At 35.9% G+C, this 20,021-nt stretch overlaps 4 protein-coding genes and 1 pseudogene across 7 annotated transcripts; 3 read left to right on the forward strand and 2 right to left on the reverse strand.

The window, feature by feature from the left end:
- Positions 1-1,961: 1,961 nt before the first annotated feature.
- LOC148760637 (uncharacterized) lies at positions 1,962-2,589 on the reverse strand (annotated as a pseudogene).
- A 1,002-nt stretch (positions 2,590-3,591) lies between these two features.
- On the forward strand, positions 3,592-7,130 carry LOC18588360 (telomere repeat-binding factor 4-like). The gene is made up of 6 exons (XM_018126586.2): positions 3,592-3,880; positions 3,960-4,135; positions 4,633-4,720; positions 5,401-5,484; positions 6,615-6,873; positions 6,967-7,130. Exons 1-6 carry the CDS (start codon positions 3,731-3,733, stop codon positions 6,996-6,998), a joined length of 789 nt encoding a protein of 262 aa, XP_017982075.2. The 5' UTR covers positions 3,592-3,730; the 3' UTR covers positions 6,999-7,130.
- Positions 7,131-7,990: 860 nt separating this feature from the next.
- Positions 7,991-10,586, reverse strand: NMT1 (myristoyl-CoA:protein N-myristoyltransferase). 3 transcript variants are annotated; one of them, XM_007012710.3, is made up of 3 exons: positions 10,340-10,586; positions 8,777-10,162; positions 7,991-8,139 (listed from the first exon to the last, which is right to left on the reverse strand). In XM_007012710.3, the coding sequence occupies exon 2, from the start codon at positions 10,079-10,081 to the stop codon at positions 8,777-8,779; it is 1,305 nt and encodes a 434-aa protein (XP_007012772.3). In that variant the 5' UTR covers positions 10,082-10,162; positions 10,340-10,586; the 3' UTR covers positions 7,991-8,139. The 3 variants fall into 3 exon arrangements, with proteins under 3 accessions (XP_007012772.3, XP_007012773.3, XP_017982834.2); XM_007012711.3 differs by having other exon boundaries at positions 7,991-8,146; XM_018127345.2 differs by lacking the exon at positions 7,991-8,139 and having other exon boundaries at positions 8,545-10,162; positions 10,336-10,586.
- Positions 10,587-10,745: 159 nt separating this feature from the next.
- On the forward strand, positions 10,746-15,631 carry DWA1 (DWD (DDB1-binding WD40 protein) hypersensitive to ABA 1). 2 transcript variants are annotated; one of them, XR_016028660.1, is made up of 14 exons: positions 10,746-11,041; positions 11,137-11,168; positions 11,260-11,358; positions 11,588-11,664; positions 12,209-12,254; positions 12,638-12,698; positions 12,808-12,861; positions 13,009-13,089; positions 13,438-13,477; positions 13,700-13,812; positions 14,238-14,348; positions 14,513-14,629; positions 14,754-15,095; positions 15,320-15,631. XR_016028660.1 is itself a non-coding variant. In XM_088810416.1 (13 exons), the coding sequence occupies exons 1-13, from the start codon at positions 10,847-10,849 to the stop codon at positions 14,841-14,843; spliced, it is 1,116 nt and encodes a 371-aa protein (XP_088666542.1). In that variant the 5' UTR covers positions 10,746-10,846; the 3' UTR covers positions 14,844-15,293. The 2 variants fall into 2 exon arrangements, 1 of the variants encoding a protein (XP_088666542.1); XM_088810416.1 differs by lacking the exon at positions 15,320-15,631 and having other exon boundaries at positions 14,754-15,293.
- Positions 15,632-17,022: 1,391 nt separating this feature from the next.
- LOC148760638 (eukaryotic initiation factor 4A-15-like) lies at positions 17,023-19,801 on the forward strand. The gene is made up of 5 exons (XM_088810415.1): positions 17,023-17,217; positions 17,716-17,785; positions 17,963-18,069; positions 18,345-18,775; positions 18,968-19,801. The coding sequence occupies exons 2-5, from the start codon at positions 17,718-17,720 to the stop codon at positions 19,601-19,603; spliced, it is 1,242 nt and encodes a 413-aa protein (XP_088666541.1). The 5' UTR covers positions 17,023-17,217; positions 17,716-17,717; the 3' UTR covers positions 19,604-19,801.
- The last annotated feature ends 220 nt before the right edge of the window (positions 19,802-20,021 follow it).

Raw genomic sequence — 20,021 nt, forward strand, 5'->3', positions numbered from 1 at the left:
GGCATGCTGTTTTGGAGTAAAATATTTTTTAGAATAAATTCATCAATCTTTATTATTTTGATGGAAGATAATGTTTTTTTAAAAATATTTGCATAATATTTGAAAAACTACTTAAATTATTAAAAAAATTTAAATTTTTTTATTACGTTTAATTAAGTTTTTGTATTTTTATTTTTAATCAAATAAGCTCTTATAACTAATGGTTGATTAATTACTATTAGTTCACTTATCATTTTATTTTCACATAACACTGATGTGGTGTTGATATAAAAAGTGAAAATGTCATAATCATATCATAATACTATATTAGCATGCTATGTCATTATCAATTATAATATGTAAGTATATTATGTCATAATTAATTATAATATGTCATTATCTGTGTTAACATCACATGACATAAAATGATAAGTGATATTTTGATTATGTCCATTATTAGTTATAAAAACTCATTTGGTTTAAAATAAAAATATAAGATCCTATTTGATTTAAAAGAAAAATATAAATACTTGATTGAACATAATAAAAAATTTATTTAAATTTTTTAAAATAATTTAGAGATTTTTTTAATTATTTCGTCTAAAATATTTTACCCTTGTGAAGGTGTAAGACATTTTTCACAAAAAAAAATCTAAAATCTTAAGTTTAAGAATATAGTTGCGTATGGCAATGGATACCTTAAGCCAAGAAATACTTCCTCAGATATTTTCATTAAACAATCTTATACCTAAGGGAACACGTGATTAAAGGCATTGAACCAACAGATTGAGCTTTAATAAAGCATCTATTTGTATTGTTTAAGCAATATTAGAAAAATAGAGACAGTGTTTTTCAATGATAGCAAGATTCCTTTCTGGAAGACATGGGGTCATTGCATAGACCAAAGTGCAAAACAAAGAGATCATACGTTCATGCATTTGCTACAAGGATGCCAGATGCTTGCACATTCTCTAGAGACGAACGAATTCAGGAGGTTTTAGGGCGACCCTCGCCATTGGTTTTCAAGTGCTTGACAGTTGGCACTGCTCTGATTCATTATTGTACAGGTGCAACTTTTCATGTTACTGCCAATGATATTCCGAAGCTGAAAATTTTGCAGCGTCTTGGCTAGCATTTGTAACTATTTCCAGATTTTATTGTGGGTTTCCTCTCTGCCATGCTTTTGCGGGAGAATATTTGGCTTTGATTGAAAGCTGGCAAGAAGAAAAGGAAAGATGGTACTGAAAAAGGAGCTAAAACATAAAAGGAAATGCGAAAGGATGTTTGTGACATGTGATGAGTGAAATGTTAAATTAAAGCAAGAGTGATGAGAGGATATATGTGTACATCACGTAGTACATTTGTGCGGAGCAATCCATAACTCCTATTAGTGGAGATTTGTCAGATTCCACACACATGGAGGTACCAATTATTTCATATTCTGTCTGAATGCTTACTTGCTTAAGCTTAACCAAGAAGCAGCAGCAAGGCAGGCATTCTTGCTCGAACCAAAACTGCGGAAAATTGCTTGAATTACTCGGCTCAGGGTACCCATCGGATATATTAATTCTTTAATAATTCAAAATATACGTTGGTAACGCCCAATACTAACCTGAAATTTGCTTAAGTTTCAGAGTTTAAGGAACACCAGCCTTCATTGCTGTTTCATCAACTAGCTAGGAAACTGCTAGCAAGTATGAATCTTCGTGAATTAACTTAAATTAGTACCTTGGAGCTCCATTTTTCATTTACTATTTCCACTAGCCGAAGCTCATGAACTGACATTGATTCTATCCCAGAATCAAAGTGTAGAGAAACCCTGCAACTTAAGCTATTCAGTTTTCAGCCAATACCAGGTACCTTGAAACATCAGCTTTTCTGTTCATTTAAGTCCAAATGCAAGGAACACGGAAATTGATTTATGGTGTTGTATGATTTATAGGTAGAATTAATATTAGTATAGAAGCAAAAAACAGGGTGCTTACAGGATACAGGACTGAGACTGTCCATGTATTTTGTCCAATGAAAGAAGGAAACAATCATACATAAAAACTTGAACAGAAGCAAATCTCGCCGGACTGATTCCTTTATAAGAATTCACAAATGTTTATTTTTTCTTCAGAAACTATAAACAAACTGATAATGATTAAGAACAATTTGCTGTCTCGCTGAAAAAAAACAGAAGATCATTGGAAGGGAACTTGCTAGCTAGAGTGGTCTAAAGGAGAAGTGGCTTTCATATGAGGGGGCGGTCTCATATTCAGCCTGCGAGCTGGTGATGAATTGCTTCTGAGACACGAGTTGCATGGAAATTGGCAATGAAAGCAGAAGCTTTCTTGTCAATACCAGGCTCAGCAACCACCCTGAGCGTATTGTCTTCATCACTTGGATACACCTTTCGTGTGCTCCAAACGTCTTCGGCGGCTGAATATGAATGATCCTCCCTACGATCCTTCTTAGCTTTGAAGAAACTGAAAAAAGAGAAAGATTTCTTCTGCTTGTTCCCACCCATAGCCATGTATCTTCTTTTTTGCTCACTCGGATACACACACTACAAGTTGGGATGAGTTTTGCACTTGGCACTGCGCTCCTTGATGTTCATGCGGATTCGAGACCCCTTTTATAAGGGGCTACCCTGTATTACAAAGGAATCGAATAAAAACAAAGACGGGTACGATCACGACAAGTGTACGGCTTTGATGAAATGGCTTCCGGGCTTAGACTCCACCGAGCAGACCCATATGTTGTGGTCCGTTCATTTCTTTGCTTTCTCCCAACCGCTTCCTTGCCTCCAAAAAAGGCATTGGTTGGGAGTTCACTACCCCATTTCTTGGGCCTTTGCCTGTATTTGTTCCTCTTCCGAGCCCTGACAATTAAATCACTGGCAACTTGCCATGCACCTATGGGTTGTTGGCATTTGGTAATGTTATTGGTACCCTTCTTTTTAATAACTTTCTAAATTTTAAAGAAAATCCTCGACACCTCCCTTTGCTCGCTGCTACCTACCCTTAAGTAACAGTACACCGTAAACATGAACCTTAATTTCCTCGAAGAGACAAACTCAAGGCAACACTAAGGCCCCATATGTAACATACATTGACTTGTAAAAATTATTAAGTACCAACAAATTTTAATTTATGCAAGCAAAATTGTTTTTGGTCCTATCAGAAGCAACTAGCCAATTTCACCTTTCCCACCTTTTGGCCTCCTCATCATCTTCCCACTTTACCGTATCGGGCTGGCTGACCATTGGTCGTCATGAAAATTCGACTTTCGTCACTATGAACTAACTGTCTCCTCCTATTCTTTAATTTTTTTAAACTTTTTTTTTCTTTTCCCTACTGTTCAAGTTGGCCTTTTCTTCAACCAGAAGGTGATTAACGACTGTTTAACTTTGGCTAATGATTCTTAACCATCAGTTGTAATGGAAAATTTAATCAGCTTTATAAATATAATTATGTTACCATTATTCTACAATAACACTTAAGGCGGTATAACTCACTTTCGATTCCAGGTGGAGCAGAACGATTGGTGGACTCTGTAAAAGCCCACTCCTCTCAAAAGCCGCAAAAAATTGAAGCGCTGTCGTTTTAGTGACCAGTAAACAAAGGCAAAGTATGTGTCTGCAAACGGGCACGTCACCCGAGCAGTCGAACGATTTTCAAAGCTGAAACGTCACCGTCGGTTTAGAAGAAAGAGTGGCGCTGGCGGCAGTAGCGGCGCTGCGCATCGTTGAGGGAGAGATAGAGCGATGGGGAATCCAAAGCAGAAGTGGACAGCAGAAGAAGAAGAAGCATTGAGAGCAGGAGTAGCCAAATATGGCAAAGGGAATTGGAAATCAATCCAAAGAGACCCGGAGTTAAGCCCCTTCCTCTTCGCTCGCTCCAACATTGATCTGAAGGTCCCCCTCCCCATCATCTTTCAATAGTTTCTTTTGAAAATTTATTTTATTTTCTTTATCTGACATTCTGTTTGTATAGGACAAGTGGCGGAATTTGAGTGGTGGTTCCGGCGGCCATGGTTCCCGGGAAAAATCAAGGACGTCAAAGCCCAAAGCAAACTCCGACGGTTCGACTCCGCAGAGCTCTGTTCCTGTTAAGCGAAATGCCTCGTCGAAACCAGTCGCTGATGATTCGTCAAAAAGCTTCGCTTCAAAGTATGCCTTTTTACTCTCTCTCTCTCTCTCTCTCTCTCTCTCTCTCTCTCTCTCTCTTCTCCAAAATGCATTTATTTGGCCATTTGTTCATCACTGTATGCATTTCCTAACAAATTAGCAACCTTTATAATGCTTCGTAACAAATAACAATGCTATACATTAATTCTCCCCCAAACTCTTAATTGATGCATTGGTAGTTAATTTGAGAAGTTTGCCGTGATTATGGTAGTGAATTTCGTGGAGTTTTAGTTAATTTATCATTTTTAGTTACTATATAGTTGCATGAAGTTATCAAGGAGAAACGAATTTTTTTCTTCCTCTTAATATGAAATGAAGGGGTCAAGCCTGCTTCTTCTTAAAGATGTTTTGATGGTATACTAAATTTCGAATTTTAGTTTTCTGCTCTATCGCTAGTAATTGTTTCTTCTCCCTTCCCCCAGTTTCTTTGTGATAACCATTTGTGTACTGTGCTGTTTGACATTATTACATAATTGTAGCCGGTACAATGAAATGATTATCGAAGCTGTATCAGCATTGAAAGAGCCAAACGGATCAGATAACAGAGCAATTATCAGCTACATTGAGGTACCATGTAATTTTCATTTTTGTCATCATTTCATGATCATTAATTTGTTTTCCGGGCAGAAAGGTACCTGTTTGGTTAGGAAAAGAACATTTTGATTATCTCAAAAGTCTACGTGGGCTTGTGTATGTAGAAGACTTTTTTGCTGCTACTTTGTGTATATGTCCAGATTGATTTTGAGATATTGTCTCTAATCATCCCAGAGGTAAAAATGGCTGTTAAAAAATCCATACATCTCATTATTGATGCTAAGACTGAATTTGAGGAACAGTTGGATCTTAGGAAACCATGCATGTGAATTTCTGTTGTGCTAGAGGAGCTTCCCCTCTAAAGAAACTATGTCAGGGACTCGGGGCCTAAGGTCCTGCTATGCATGTTAGGCTTGCTGCTAAGGGCTTTTCAAACCTGGAATTTTCTCAAGCTAGCTACAGCCTCCATGTTGCTCCTTTTCTTTCCTTTTCTTTTCCAAATCTTCATTTGAGATGCACAGAAATACCAAATGATGCTTGACCGTGAATACTTAGATGATGGTATTCAAAATTCTTGCTCCTTTACTGTTTTGATGTCTCTCTATCTTAATTGTTTGGGTTCTTATTTTCAGCATTGTAACTTAATTTCTCTCTGGTTGTTTGCTTACATTATCAAAATCATGAGTATGTTCTTTCCTTAATAAATTGTGCAGCAAAGGCAAGAGGTGCCCCAAAGCTTTAGGAAGCAGTTATGTTCAAGGTTGAAAAGGCTGGTTGCAGTAGAAAAACTAGAAAAGGTGAATGATTCTATCCTTCTTTTTATCCGTGGCCATCTACTAGTTTTTGAAATGTTTAGTTTCAAGTCATTTAGATTACTATAAATAAAATAATCGCCCTTCATATAGGATTGCTGTAGATCCTATTTATAGGAGATAAATTATGGAGATGACTTTGGGCTTCTTTGTTGCACAATGGTCCTGCACTTCTAGTTAGGGATCAAAGTGCTCTGTTGATATGAGTTGTGAAGAAGAGTCTACATGACCTTTTATCTGTTTTCATATGTCTTCATTGGAACAAAAGGAAAATATAATTGGAGTCAAATTGCTGATAAAACTTCTTTTGTAACAGGAAAACGCATATCCTCCATCAATGTGATATTCTAATTAGTGTTACCAGCAATTGACATCTTTCGAGTATATGAGCTTCTGACAGACTCATAGATGATTAATTTAACAGAATATGACTAGTTAGAACGTTTCTTGAATATCTCTGTTGCCTTGTAATGGCAAAATTTTATATATTAAGAAATTCCAGCCATTTAGATGCCGCGATTACTACTACCCTCTATTTGACATATCATTCTATGGAGTAACATATAACTTTGGGGATATGTACAACACTTATAATATTCTTATCATTCAAATTTTTACCAAGATATTTAATTAAAGATGGAATAAAAGTTACTTTACTCAAAAGTTAATAGTTCAAATACCATAGCGTTTCTTAGATTTTATTACACATTTTTGTTGCCTTTTTGTTATTTCTGACTATCTTAGGCATTTTGCTTTCGAATCTTTACCCATTTCTTGATTTGAGAAGGCTCAAGATTTGTGCATAGAAAATATTAAAAAAATATGTATGCAAGTTTGTAGTGATGATCACAAGTCTAACTAATACACTTCTAGCCGCTAAGAATATATATTTCTGAGAAAGAAATGTTGTGAGCCAAGAAAAAATTTGTCATAGTTGTGGAAGTACATACTGCTAAGAAATATACATTTCCGAGAAAAAAAAATGTGGGTGAGCCACGAAAGAATTTATTAAAGCTGTGGAAGTAAATTGTGTTTGCAGATTGTTTTGTTAGGGTAACCTTATAGTAGATCTGAAATATGAAATCTGTTTTGCTTTATTTATCATAATAACACAGGTGCAGAATCGGTACAAGATGAGAAAAGATGAGACATTTGGGACAAAGACACCTAGCCCAAATCAGAAAGGAATGCGGCTTAAGCATGTAACTTGTGATTCAGTTGAAGAAGCTTCAGTAACTGCTGCCTATTTGATTGCTGAAGCAGAAAATAAGTCGTTTGTCGCAGCTGAAGCAGTTAAAGAGGCAGAAAGAGTCTCAAAAATGGCTGAAGATATGGATTCACTGCTACAGTTGGCCAAAGAGATTTTTGAAACATGTAATGTATTATTATATTTCGTGCTCATATTTTTGCTTGATTAAGCTTTATGTTTCCATTTCTTATAAATTTTGTATGTTTTATTTATTGCAGGTTCTCGAGGTGAAATTCTGCTCATGGCCTAGGAAATGTGGATTAACAATAGAGATGACCCCTTGAATTAGAACATGTACATATTGTTGGTAGTGTTTTCTCTTCTTTCTCTTGGGATGTGACTTGACTAATTCATATGAGAGATGACTCCCCAGTTATTTGAATTTTGTTGCTTCTTGCTAGTGCAGCAAAAAGTTCAATGTTCTCCATTCCGAATTCTCAGAGTTATCCATACTTTCTCTTCCAGAGGACCACGCATTGACCGAAATAAAATGAAAAAATAAGCTTTTATACTTAATTTCTAATACGTAATTACATGTGTAAGACAAATTAATGATTAATGGCTTTTGCATGTGAGGAAGAAGGTGCCAGTTGAATAAGAGCATTATCACCAAGGTGACAATTGGAAGGCTAGGGTCAGGCTGGATTTTGTAACTTTGGGTCAAAGAAAAATTGGGTCACCTCATCTTCATGTTCCTGTTAACTAGGTTTGGATCGTTTTAGGTAGGTTTAGTCATCTGATTTAAGTTAAATTTTAAAATCAAAATAGATTGGTATAGGGATGGATCGCTCAAGTTGAATGAGGCTTTATCCACCTTAAACAAAATTCAAAATAAATTTTTTAAACAAAAATCATTAGAAATCATTTTACATCAAATGCTAACAATTTGACTAAAAAAATTCATTAATGATTTTTGATTGATTGATAGTATTTAATATCAAATATAACTCTAAAGGTTAACAAGTGGCAATTAATTATTTTCTTTAATTTTATCGGTATGATAGCTAAGCTTCTGTAATCAAATAAAGCTCTATCATATGTAAAAGATTTAATCAATTTCAAGCCAAAACTCAAAACCACCTATAAGTTAATCAAGTCAAACTCAAAAGAAATCACTCTTCAAATTGGCTTGTGTCCTTTTCTTCGTAACATAACTAGAGAGGTACAGAGGCTTTTGTTTACCCAGGAGGTGGGAGCCATATTCTACTACTACGAAGATAATATTTTTCCCACTTCCCCATCTTTCCTTTTTGTTCCATTGAGAAGGACGAATAACAAGCCCGGATGGTTTGCCAGTGTTGGGCCTCCTACAGCGGCGCCATTGATGAGTCCACAGAGGATGAGCGCGCTCATGCCAGCTGCGGCGTCTTTGAACGATAAAGGAAGTCATACTGTTCTCTTTATAGTGGCAGCAAATTAATTAAACTTGTTGCAAGTTGAAAATAGTTGCTAAGTATATCATTAACATTTGTTGCATGTCAAAAATGAAAGAACAAGAGCTGACTTTACACCATCCAATTGGAGACCTCTTATGCGATTATTGCAAATATGACAAAGCTAAATGCAACTCGAAAAGTTGTTTTCATGAAAACTTGCCAAAAGACCACAGTCATTCTAGGCAAGTCTGCTCCATTCCCCTCAGATTGACCATGCAAAAATTCATCGCCAGATAAATAATGAAATGAAATAACTGCAGTTGCTGCAGCTTTGTTTAATCTTTAAAGGAATTAATCAAATATGAAACAGGGACAATAACCAGAAGAGGCAAGGAAAAACAGCAAGAGCATTATAAAGACTGAGAATAAACCACATGCAAAATCTCAACATTATTTGTGTCCATTGAACAATCTGCGATGTCAGCAATATTGTATTTCCTAAGCAATTAAAGCTCAGTAACACAATAAAGGCTGCTCTTGCATGCACTGCAAACCCCATCCCTAGCCGTGGATGCAGTGGAACAATAAATATGATGCAATCCAAACCTAAATTGGAAACAAAACTGCAGAACCAAAGCTGAAATATACCAACCTATAAGAGTACAAGACCAAGCTCAGATGGTCTCAAGGCACTTCGTATCCGATAATTAAAGAGGTAGTAGTGAAGTTGCCCATCACCTGGTCCAAATTTCAATTCTTTGAGGAAAGACTCATTATGCATGACATCCAGTGCGTTGAAAACATCAAAATCCTTCTGCTTAGCAACAATAAGAGCATCATTCATCAACTGAAGCAATGGAGTCTTAGTGGAGACGTTATAGTAAGAGTAGGCAGCTTTCAAAATTGAATAGTTCTGGTTGCCAAGAATAGACGAAGGAAGAGTGTAGAAGCTGCAGAAGTCAGTTATGTCATGCGTCTCTGGGCTCTCAACCAAGTAACTATCTATGACATCCTGAGTAGGAAGAAGCCAGTGCTCCACATCATTCTCATCAAAATCTGGAGCAACAGCAAACTGGCTCAAGTAGTTTCTGAGCAACCTAGTGACAGCAGGGACATCACGAAGCTCCATCTTTCTGAATCCAGGGGTGGCAGGAGAATCAGGTAACTTGTAGAGTTTAATGGTTCGGCTCATTGTCATCCTAGCCCCAAGCCTAGAAAAGCCAACATCAATAAGCTTCTTGGGGTTCAATGACCTATGCCAGTACTGGCAGGTAGTAATTGGTGTCGGAAGAACAACTCCAGCTGTATACGCTGCCTGCCAAATATTCTCCAAATGAACTCTCCTAGTAACCTCCTTAATCATCACAGGTGCAAGTCTCTTTGATCTCAGCTTCTTATGAACACACAAGAAATTGATCTCTGCCATCTTCACAACTTCATCACGCACCCTTATTCTTGCAGGGACACCAGTAATGAAAGCAACAAGCTTCTTTGAAGCCTTAGCACGGACCCCAAGGTGCCAGCTCTTGTAATAACCAGGGGGCCGCAAAGCCCACCTCAGAAACTCCTTGGAATAATTGAACCTAAACATATTCTCATCATCCTCGACGTAATTGTTCTTCAAAAGATTGTAAACCTCAGTACAAGTCTCTTCTGAATCCATATCACAAGTGGTCCATTCATACGGACTCGGAAGGTTATAAGGTTCCTGTTTGACTTCAGACAATGGGGTCGCAGGCTCGATTGGGCCCTCAGGTAAACTTGTGTCCCCAACATCCTTAAATTGACCAACAGGCTGAGTTTCCCAAAACTTGTGTTTCTTTGCTAAGGACATGGTATCCTGAAACCTTCGAACTATGGTTTCAAGTGAGCTATCATCTTTGGGCAATTGGATAGCCTCAGAATTCTGATCTGGGTTTACTTTGGGCGACCCAGGTGGTGAATTGTTATCACTCATTTCAGGCAATCAATCAATTTCAGCTACTTTAATATACCCAGAAGATTATCTGAATATCTCAGCTATTTTCTCAACATATACCTGAACAAATAAAAAAAATGCATGTCCAAAATTAAAAACTGGGCCGAAAAGCATAGCAACAAGCAAGAACCTATTAAATAAATCTATTGAAACGACATAAAAAGTATATGCAAAGTGATATAATTAGTAAATAGATCTGCGTGATTAGGTGAAAAAGATTAGAAATACGTAACTTACTCGTATTCAAAGGACAAAACTTTAGCAGATTCTCAATCTGGGGAAATGCTGAGAGATTTATGGGGCAGATATTGAGATGAGAAAATATAAAATCAGATCTTCAAACAAAAAGCAATAGAAAGATTAGTCTTTGTTCGGTTTTTATTAAGAGGGGGGAGAATCTTTAGGGTTTTCTCCAGAGAGCGGCTTTGGAGATGCCGAAACTCACTTTGGTGACAGTCAAGAAAAGAGTGTAAATTTCTATTCTTGTGTTTTTTCGGTATTACCAACTAAACGTCGGCTTTTCCACATACAAACTCCGGTTGAGCCCAAAAGGCCCAAATGAATTTCGGGCTCCTAGCCCGTTTTCCAGCCTCTGAAAACGACATCGTTTACAGTACCCAACATTTCCCACCGCTCTCTTCTTCAAGCTCCTGAGTTACGATGGTGACAACTGATGAAGGGAAAGCTGCTCGGAGCCCCAGCGAGAACGAAAGCCGTGCCCCATAAACATTCAAATTAAGAAAAATGTGCGGGGATGCAACAAATTGGGACGAAGAAGCGTACAGGGAGAGCATATTGAGGGACAGAGAGATCCAAACCCGAACCGTGTTCCGAACCGTTTGGGCTCCTTCCTTAAACCCTAACCCGGAATGCGTCGTCGTCGCCTCCAGCGATGGTTCGATCGCTTCTTACTCCATTTCCTCTTGCGTCTCCAAACTCGTGAGTCCTCCTCTTCCTTCTTTTTCATATATATAAAGAAGAATTTCATTGAAGAATAGAAATGATTCTTACTTGAATTTCACGTTTGCTTGCAGCCGATTGGTTTTTGCAGTGCGAGGGCTCAACGGTAAAAGAACTTTGAATCAGTTAATTAGTTACTGTTTTGAATTTGAGTGAGAGTAACTGGTTGTGCTTTGGCTTGTGGTGGAATTTGACAGGCTGTTACCGGCTGAGCCGGAGGGATTCCTTGAAGGGCATGATGGACCTGCGTATGATGTGAAATTCTACGGCAATGGCGAAGATTCTTTGTTATTAAGGTTTAATTCAATATGATGTTATTAAAATCTATCCTTTTTGTAGTTTTGTTTCATATAATTATGTGCATTAAGAGTAGGAAATTGCTCTGTGTAGCATGGTTGAGCTTATTTCAAGCTCAAGCTGAATCTTGCTGTTATTCATTAACTTAACCAAGTCTGATTGGAATTCATTCCAATGGTCTGTGAGCCCTTGATTATTGCAGTTCACATTCTTAAAGCATTTTTGCAGTTGTGGTGATGATGGTAAAATTAAAGGATGGAGGTGGAAGGAATTTACTGAATCGGAGGTGCCTATTACCTTCCAAGGTACCAGATTTTGGAACTGTTTAACTCATTCTTTTGATAAGATAGCGTTCAAAGTTTTCACTTTATATCACCCATGTGTTTTCTATGTGAGAGTACTATTCTATTTTATGTTAATTTAATGTCGTCTTGTGGTGATCTCTGAAATTTTCTTTTAGTGTTAAATGTTTTCCATCTGTTTTACCATCCTTTGTCTTTGAAACTTAGATTGAGCAGAGACCCAGCAGGTATTTTCCTAGCATTCAAAATTTCAAATGCTCCTCTGGGTAGGAAATGCAATTTCGCATGTATTTTGGCTGAGGTTGTCAACATGTCATTGGTATGACTATAAACATTGAACTTTAGGAAGTTGTTGCTTCTGGAAGTATGTATTAGAAGTTCAAGTTGATAGTAGTCAGTAAATCATTTATCTTTTGTTTGAAGCTTATAGTTTCCTCAAATAATATCTTACAATTAATATTTGTTTGCCCATACTTATTATTCAATGATGTTACGTGTTGCTTTTGCTGAATGTGTTTAATTTGCCAATTTGTTTAATGTTTTGCAGGAAATCATATGAAGCCAGTTCTTGACTTGGTCAATCCCCAACATAAGTGAGTAATCACAGCTTGTAGTAGATGCTTTTGTGTGTGGTAATGCATATCCTTCTACTTCTTCATTAAAGTTAATCTTTAGAGGCTCACTCCATTTGCTCCCCTCACTCTCCTATTATGTGGGTTTGACTATGCATGGAGCTTCTAATGTACAAGACATGTCATATGTTGCTTTCTGAGTCCAAAAGATATTTGTAAAATGTCTTCTGTCTAAACCTATGCATGATTTTGAACCTGTGATACATTATTTTCTGCTTATTTTCACTCTTGGTGTTCTCCTGGTTATATATTATTTTCCCGGCTGCTATTTTTCCTTTTGGAAAAACTATGAAGTCACTGAAAAAGAATTGCTTTCTTTCTTATCAACTAATTGCTGTTTTCAGAGGTCCATGGGGTGCTCTCTCTCCAATTCCTGAGAATAATGCCATTGCTGTTGATCCTCAGGTCTTTAATACCTTTCCTTCTAATTTGTAGGTTGTACTGACATTTGCTTATATTTGTGGCTAATTATGTTTTATGAATTTGTTTCTTTTTCCACTCTCTGCTACAACAGGGGGGATCCATTTTCTCCGCTGCTGGTGATTCCTGTGCATATTGCTGGGATGTGGTATGTTTTGAAGTGAATCCATTCCTCATGTTGTCTCTGGGAAATGATTGTTAATACTTTCCATTTTCATGGGATATAGCTTTAAATTCCTCCCTTTATTTTGCTAGCTGCTTTGACTCTTAACATCCTTTCCAATGGAGCTTTCAGGAGAAGAGTGAAATCAAAATGGTCTTTAAGGGCCACTCAGACTATTTGCATTGTATAGTAGCCCGTGCCTCTTCCAATCAGGTCAATTTTTCCCCTCTGTTTGTGATTCTCTATTTTGGTTATTAATTTAATTTTGCTTTCAGACAGTGGGATTAATAATCCTTATTGTCACAACTTTATTCTTTTAGTTTTAAGTCTGGGTTTCATTTTATTAATTGACAGAAAATGAACTTTTTTGGGGTTGTCATTTTATTCATTTAATCAACCACGGTTATTTATCCTATATGCTAATAAAAATATTAATCATCAAAAAAAGAAAAGGTCCTGTTGTGCTATTACCATATAGTTTATGCTGATTGTAGCCGTCTATCTATCTAAGTTGGAGATACAGAGCAAACTTCCTAATCTATCATCTTTCTTGGTGTTCAGATTATCACTGGTTCAGAGGATGGGACTGCACGAATATGGGGTAACAGTCTGTCTTCTTATTTTCAAGGAGTTACAGAGAGCTAGTTTAATCTTATGTTGAAATTAGCTTACTCTCTCATGTGCTAGTTCTAGCTTCAGAATATATTTAGTGTGAGATCCACCATCACTGACATGGCAAAATGAAATAATTTTTCTATATTCAACATATAGTCTTGAATAATGACCTATTGTGACCTGACTAATATATATGGTCTTTAAATAGATTGCAAAAGTGGAAAGTGCATTAAAGTAATTGACCCGCTGAAGGACAATAAGTTGAAGGGACTCATCTCCTGTGTTAGCTGCATTGCTCTAGATGCAAGTGAGAGCTGGTTGGTAAGAGCTTAAGGGTGAAATCCTAATGGTGTTTTTATGATTGATTCTCATTATAAATATCAAACAAATAAGATATTGTGCTGCCCAGCAAAGATTTGGCCTTCAATAACATTGAATGAAATGCCTCGTTATTGTTGGTGGTTGTGCCTGGTTAAATCTCTTAGAAGTCAGTTACCGGAGTATAATCTCTTAGACTTCAGCAATTGAGGTCTATAGATATTTTAATTGGAGAGATTCCTATTCTAGGGTCTTATGAGCACTTCCTTTTCCCCACTTTAACATGGATCTTTCAGACACCTATTAATCATATTGAAAAGGTTTTTTTCAAGTATTGGCTGAATCAAATAAAAGAGAATTTATGGTAGGAGCTTATTATGTGCTATGTGCTGTTCTGGTTCCTGAATGAAACATTTTTAACTTTGCAGGCTTGTGGCAGTGGTCGGAGCTTGTCAGTCTGGAATCTCCCTGCATCTGAATGCATTTCAAATATATCCAGCCGTGCATCTATACAGGATGTAGTATTTGATGACAATCAAGTACGTTGGAATTGGGTTTTTGAAGCAGACCAACTTTGTGACTTTTAATCAATATGGCTTACTTAATGTTGTTCTTAAACTTATGTGTCATTTTCAAATAAGTCAGGTTGCCTTAGTCTTTTCTTTCTTCTTTCCACCTAATAATTTGCGTGATTCCATTTCAGATATTAGCTGTTGGTGCAGACCCTGTACTCGGCCGTTTTGACATGAATGGAATGATACTTTCACAGATACAATGTGCTCCTCAATCAGCATTTTCAGTCTCATTGCACCCATCTGGTGTATGTTCCAAATTTCCATTTCCATTCAGTGATGCTTGCTTGCTATTAGTCTTTCTTCTTTAATTTGAACTGTGTTTTGTATTTGTTAATACTTTTCATGTTTTGACCAACTTCTTCTTGTCAGGTTACTGCAATTGGTGGTTATGGGGGTCTTGTAGATGTCATATCACAGTTTGGAAGTCATTTGTGCACATTCCATAGCCATTGTGTTTGAAAGTCACAGAGATATACCACAATCTGGGGGTGGCCATGAGAACTGAGAAGCCTGCTAAAGATTATAGAGCTGAACATAGGATATGCCAAAGGTGCTTTTCTTACTAAACAACAAGACGGTAGTGATCAACATGTATCATAACTCTCAAGTCATGCCTGATCCTAGTCAAATGGTCAAGAAGGTCTGGTAGAACAGCATGCCATAATCCTCCAATAGATTAACACGAACACATCAGTTATAATGATTGTAAAGGTAATTACTTTTTGAATTGCCCATAAAATGATTATCACATGTTTTGTGCCGGCTGATTTGAGTGAGTACAATGTTGTAGTCATTTTACTTGTGAAATTCTGTAGCAGATAAACGTGGTTACAGTTTGCATGAGAGCTTAAGCAACATGGCATGGTTACCTTTTGGTATCTAATAGAACGGAATCAATCCATTCGGATATTCTTTTATTCTCTCAACTTTTGCAGCCCAACATCAATCCGGCCTTTGAAAGGGAAGGGTGAGAAATCAGTCTTACCTGCCTTTGTACGTGGGAAGAAGAACGCGAAAAGAAGGAAAGGGACAAATTTGGAGAAGCTTATCCAAAACCAATCTTATAATCATGCCGACATTCGTACTTGTGCCAGGGCATTGACTTCGCCAGAACCTAGGAGTTCTGGTGGATTGTGTTTCCTTCGTGGGTCCGTTTTGTATCTGAACCTTTTCGAGGATGGGACAACTTTAATCAGTTGGCAATTAACTTTGTCCAAAATTTGATAAATACGATATTATTAAGTAAATTTAAATGACATAATCACAAAAAACTTTTTCTATTTAATAAGTAAGTTTTTTAGATTGAAAATTTAGATTCATAATAAGTAATATAAAAATTTATTCGACTCTTTATTGATATTAAATTTTTATAAAAAATATCAAGATCGAGATAAACTAAATATGAGACTCTCATAAGAAATATTAAGATTAAGATAGACTCGAATCAGGGTAGATTTTTCTATTCTATACTTAAAAGAGTCAATACAATGAGAGTATTGCACAAGTGGATTAGATAAAATGTTATGAATCTTATATTAATAAGAGATACGTCTTGAAGTTATGAGTCTTGCTCTACGTTATAAATATAATTTTTGAATTGAAAGTATAAATCTGTGATACTTTGTTTGCAATTGAATTAATATACTTATAATTTTTTTAAAATAGAAAATCATAAACAATATACAATAAAAACTTCTATAAATTAATAATCTCGATTAAATACTATTTTCGACAATTCTCAACTTAAGGCTAAAATGATAAATTAATAATTCCCTAAACTCATAAGATACTACATTTAAAAAAACACACAGATCCCCACTTGATATATAAATTAATATTTTTCTTATACATTAAAATTATATGTATAAATGACTCGATTAAGAAGCTTTTAATAAATATAATTTTGATGTTACTTGTTTTTTCTTGAAATTAATGTCTCTTTGAATCTCATCTCTAACCTTTTTTACTGCATTAACTTTTCAGATTTGTAATTATCGATTTCTTTACATCGTTGAAACGAAAAATACTGTATTTGGTTTTACCGTTTATGATACTATATGTTTTTTTAGATTTTTTTATTAACTTAATATTTTTGAAGTATATTAATTAAGTATATATCCAATGTAATTTTAATTTGTTGTAAAAATGGATAGATTTATGACTTTTATTTAATAAGACTAATCACATTCATAAACTTATTTTGATTAAACAAATACACAAAATAATGATAATTCGTAATTCGATTATTAAGTAATATTCGTATAATCACAATACACAGTATATATATTGTTTAATATTTTTTAAAAAATAAAAAATTATTTTAATAAATTATTTTTATTAATTAATATATAAATTAATTAATAAATTTTCATGATCAAAGGAGTATTAATTTATAGAAATTTTATTGTAACTTAGAACAAAGAGCTTAATATAAAAACAATCGAAAAAAGCAACGGATTTTTGAGTAATACGGTCTGGGCCTAAAGCCCATATGTGATCCGAATCTAACTCCCTTCTAAAATTTAAACGGTTTGACTCGGTTTACGAACCAGGGGGCAAATCCGGAAACGTAACAAAAAAGGCCCACGCCCTTGGAGGGCAACTGCATGTATTTGAGACACCGAACCCTTGTCACCCTCTCTTCACTCTTACTTTGCTCTTCTCCAACATCTTTTTCCTTAAAACTCCGCGGCGTTGATCCGAGGAGTTTGGGAAAAAACTCTAATTTCATCGAAAACCTTATTCAGAATAAGCTTCTGTTTATCACTTGGACTTTTCGATTTTCTTTTTTTTGAAAAGCGACTTTTCGATTTTCATCGATCATCATCTCCAGGTATGTTTTTTTCTAATGGCCTTTTCTACATTTTTATTTTAATATTTGGCTCATAGGTTTTTTTTTTTTTACCTATTTTGGTGAGAATATTGCAACTTATTCTAATTAGCCATCCTTTTGATATTTTTCTTTTTAATTTCTTTACTGTATTGAAATATTTAGGATTTAATTGATACGTATTGGTAGCCAAATTGTATTGATACTTATTGGACTTTTAGGACTTATTTTTATGTTTGTCGATTTGGTTTTCTTGTATTTTTAATGCTTATTTTGTTTGGTTTAGAGGAACCTTAGACATAGAAATAGAGAATTGTTTGTAATGGTAGTTTTCCTTAAAGGACAAAAAGGCCAGGGAACGAAAGAAATTGTTGTGTGAATTGAAATCCTGGTTTTCTGTCTCAAATATTGTGGCATTGTCAATAGTTAATTCGATTATCTGTTCTTTTCTCGCATTTTAAGTATTTCTTGTTTTGAGTTTTTTTTTGTGTTCTTATGCAGTTATGGCAGGGGCTGCACCAGAGGGATCGCAATTTGATGCTCGCCAATTTGATAGTAAAATGAATGACTTGTGAGTTTTCTTTTTTTTTTTTTTTCTGTCTAGTTAGATGCATTTAGCTTTTTGTTTAAAGATGTTGTCTTTATTCTTTTTGTTTAATAAAACAGTTTAGCTTTTAAATGCTTTGCGTTCTGTTTCTTTTTGTAACACAGATACTAATTTCTTGTTTTGAAATGTTGATTGCTACAGCCTTTTAGCTGATGGACAGGATGTTATTGCCTCATGGGATGAAGTTTATGATACTTTTGATGCCATGGGTTTGCTACAGAATCTTTTGAGGGGAATTTATGCATACGGTAGACATAATTCTGCCTTCTTTTTGTGTCTCTGTACATATGTAATGATGTTGTCTTTTGTATGCTATTGTTATTACTATTATTTTGCAACTTTTGCTTTTCGCACTTCATAGAATTAGGAGGTTTCTATACCTCCTTTTGTAATATAGATGTGCTTTTTTGAGTGATGAGTAGAGGTAAGTGATTTAAAATATTGATGCGTTATGAAGTGTCCCTTTGCTTTTTCACCTCATACCATGCACGGTCCATCAACTAAGCAAGCTTATGTTTTGTAGGTTTTGAAAAACCCTCTGCAATTCAGCAAAGAGGAATTGTTCCCTTCTGTAAGGGACTTGATGTGATTCAACAGGCTCAATCTGGGACAGGAAAGACAGCAACATTTTGTTCTGGGATTCTGCAACAACTTGATTATAGTTTGGTGGAATGTCAGGCCTTGGTTTTGGCACCCACTAGAGAGTTAGCTCAACAGATTGAGAAGGTTATGCGAGCACTAGGAGACTATCTTGGTGTGAAGGTTCATGCTTGTGTTGGTGGGACCAGTGTCCGTGAAGACCAACGCATCTTATCGAGTGGTGTTCATGTTGTTGTTGGCACTCCTGGTCGTGTTTTTGATATGCTGCGAAGGAAGTCACTTCGTGCTGATCACATTAAGATGTTTGTGTTGGATGAGGCAGATGAAATGCTGTCACGAGGTTTTAAGGATCAGGTCAGTTTTATGCCATAAATCTTTATCATATGTTCTAATCTTATTCTTGGTTTTTTTTATTTTCTTCAATTTTCGATGCTTGACATTCCTTCTCTTTTTCTATTTCCTTTAAACTTGATCACATTGTCATTGACGATAATGGAATTTCCCTTGATTATTTAATTGTTCTGATTGAAAAATTCTTGCTATCAGATCTATGACATTTTCCAGCTTCTGCCAGAAAAAGTGCAAGTGGGTGTCTTCTCTGCAACAATGCCACCTGAGGCCCTTGAGATTACCAGAAAATTTATGAATAAACCTGTGCGGATTCTTGTGAAGCGTGATGAGCTCACACTGGAGGGTATAAAACAGTTTCACGTCAATGTTGATAAGGAAGAATGGAAGCTTGAGACACTATGTGATCTGTATGAAACCTTAGCCATTACTCAGAGTGTCATTTTTGTGAACACCAGACGCAAGGTTGACTGGCTGACAGACAAAATGCGGAGCAGAGACCATACAGTCTCTGCCACCCATGGAGATATGGACCAGAATACAAGAGACATCATCATGCGTGAATTTCGTTCTGGGTCATCTCGTGTTCTCATCACCACCGATCTTCTTGCTCGTGGTATTGATGTCCAGCAAGTCTCTCTTGTTATAAACTATGATCTGCCTACTCAACCTGAGAACTACCTCCACCGTATTGGACGAAGTGGACGTTTTGGGAGGAAGGGTGTTGCAATCAACTTTGTGATCAGGGATGATGAAAGGATGTTGTTTGACATCCAGAAGTTCTATAATGTGATTATTGAGGAGCTGCCAGCGAATGTTGCTGATCTCCTTTGATGAGATTTTGCCCATCATTGTTAGTGGAGATTGGAGCCAGTTGGAAGCTGTTTAGCAAGTTTATTTCTCTCCCTCTCTTTTCCCCCCTTGTTTTAAAGTCTTATTTTATAGCCATAGGCTTATTTGGTATCGTGGGCAATTATTGTTGCATGTTTGATAATTTAGGTTCTTATATGGGGTTTAATTTTTCTTGGCACATGTTTATTTGTTTTTTTTTTTTGGCTATGGTTAATTATGTTCGATAAAATTTGATTTGATCTGAATAATTTGTTCAAATTAATTCAATTGTAGTTTAAAAGTTAACAATTCAAACTTGAAATGATTTAAATATGTATAATTTGAATGTGACTAATTTGAGTGTCAAATAACCTGAACTCATGATAATTTAAATCTAAAATTACTCAAATTTTAAAAAAAA

Source organism: Theobroma cacao, chromosome 9 (assembly GCF_053813885.1).
Source record: "Theobroma cacao isolate CCN51 chromosome 9, ASM5381388v1, whole genome shotgun sequence".
NCBI lineage: Eukaryota > Viridiplantae > Streptophyta > Magnoliopsida > Malvales > Malvaceae > Theobroma > Theobroma cacao.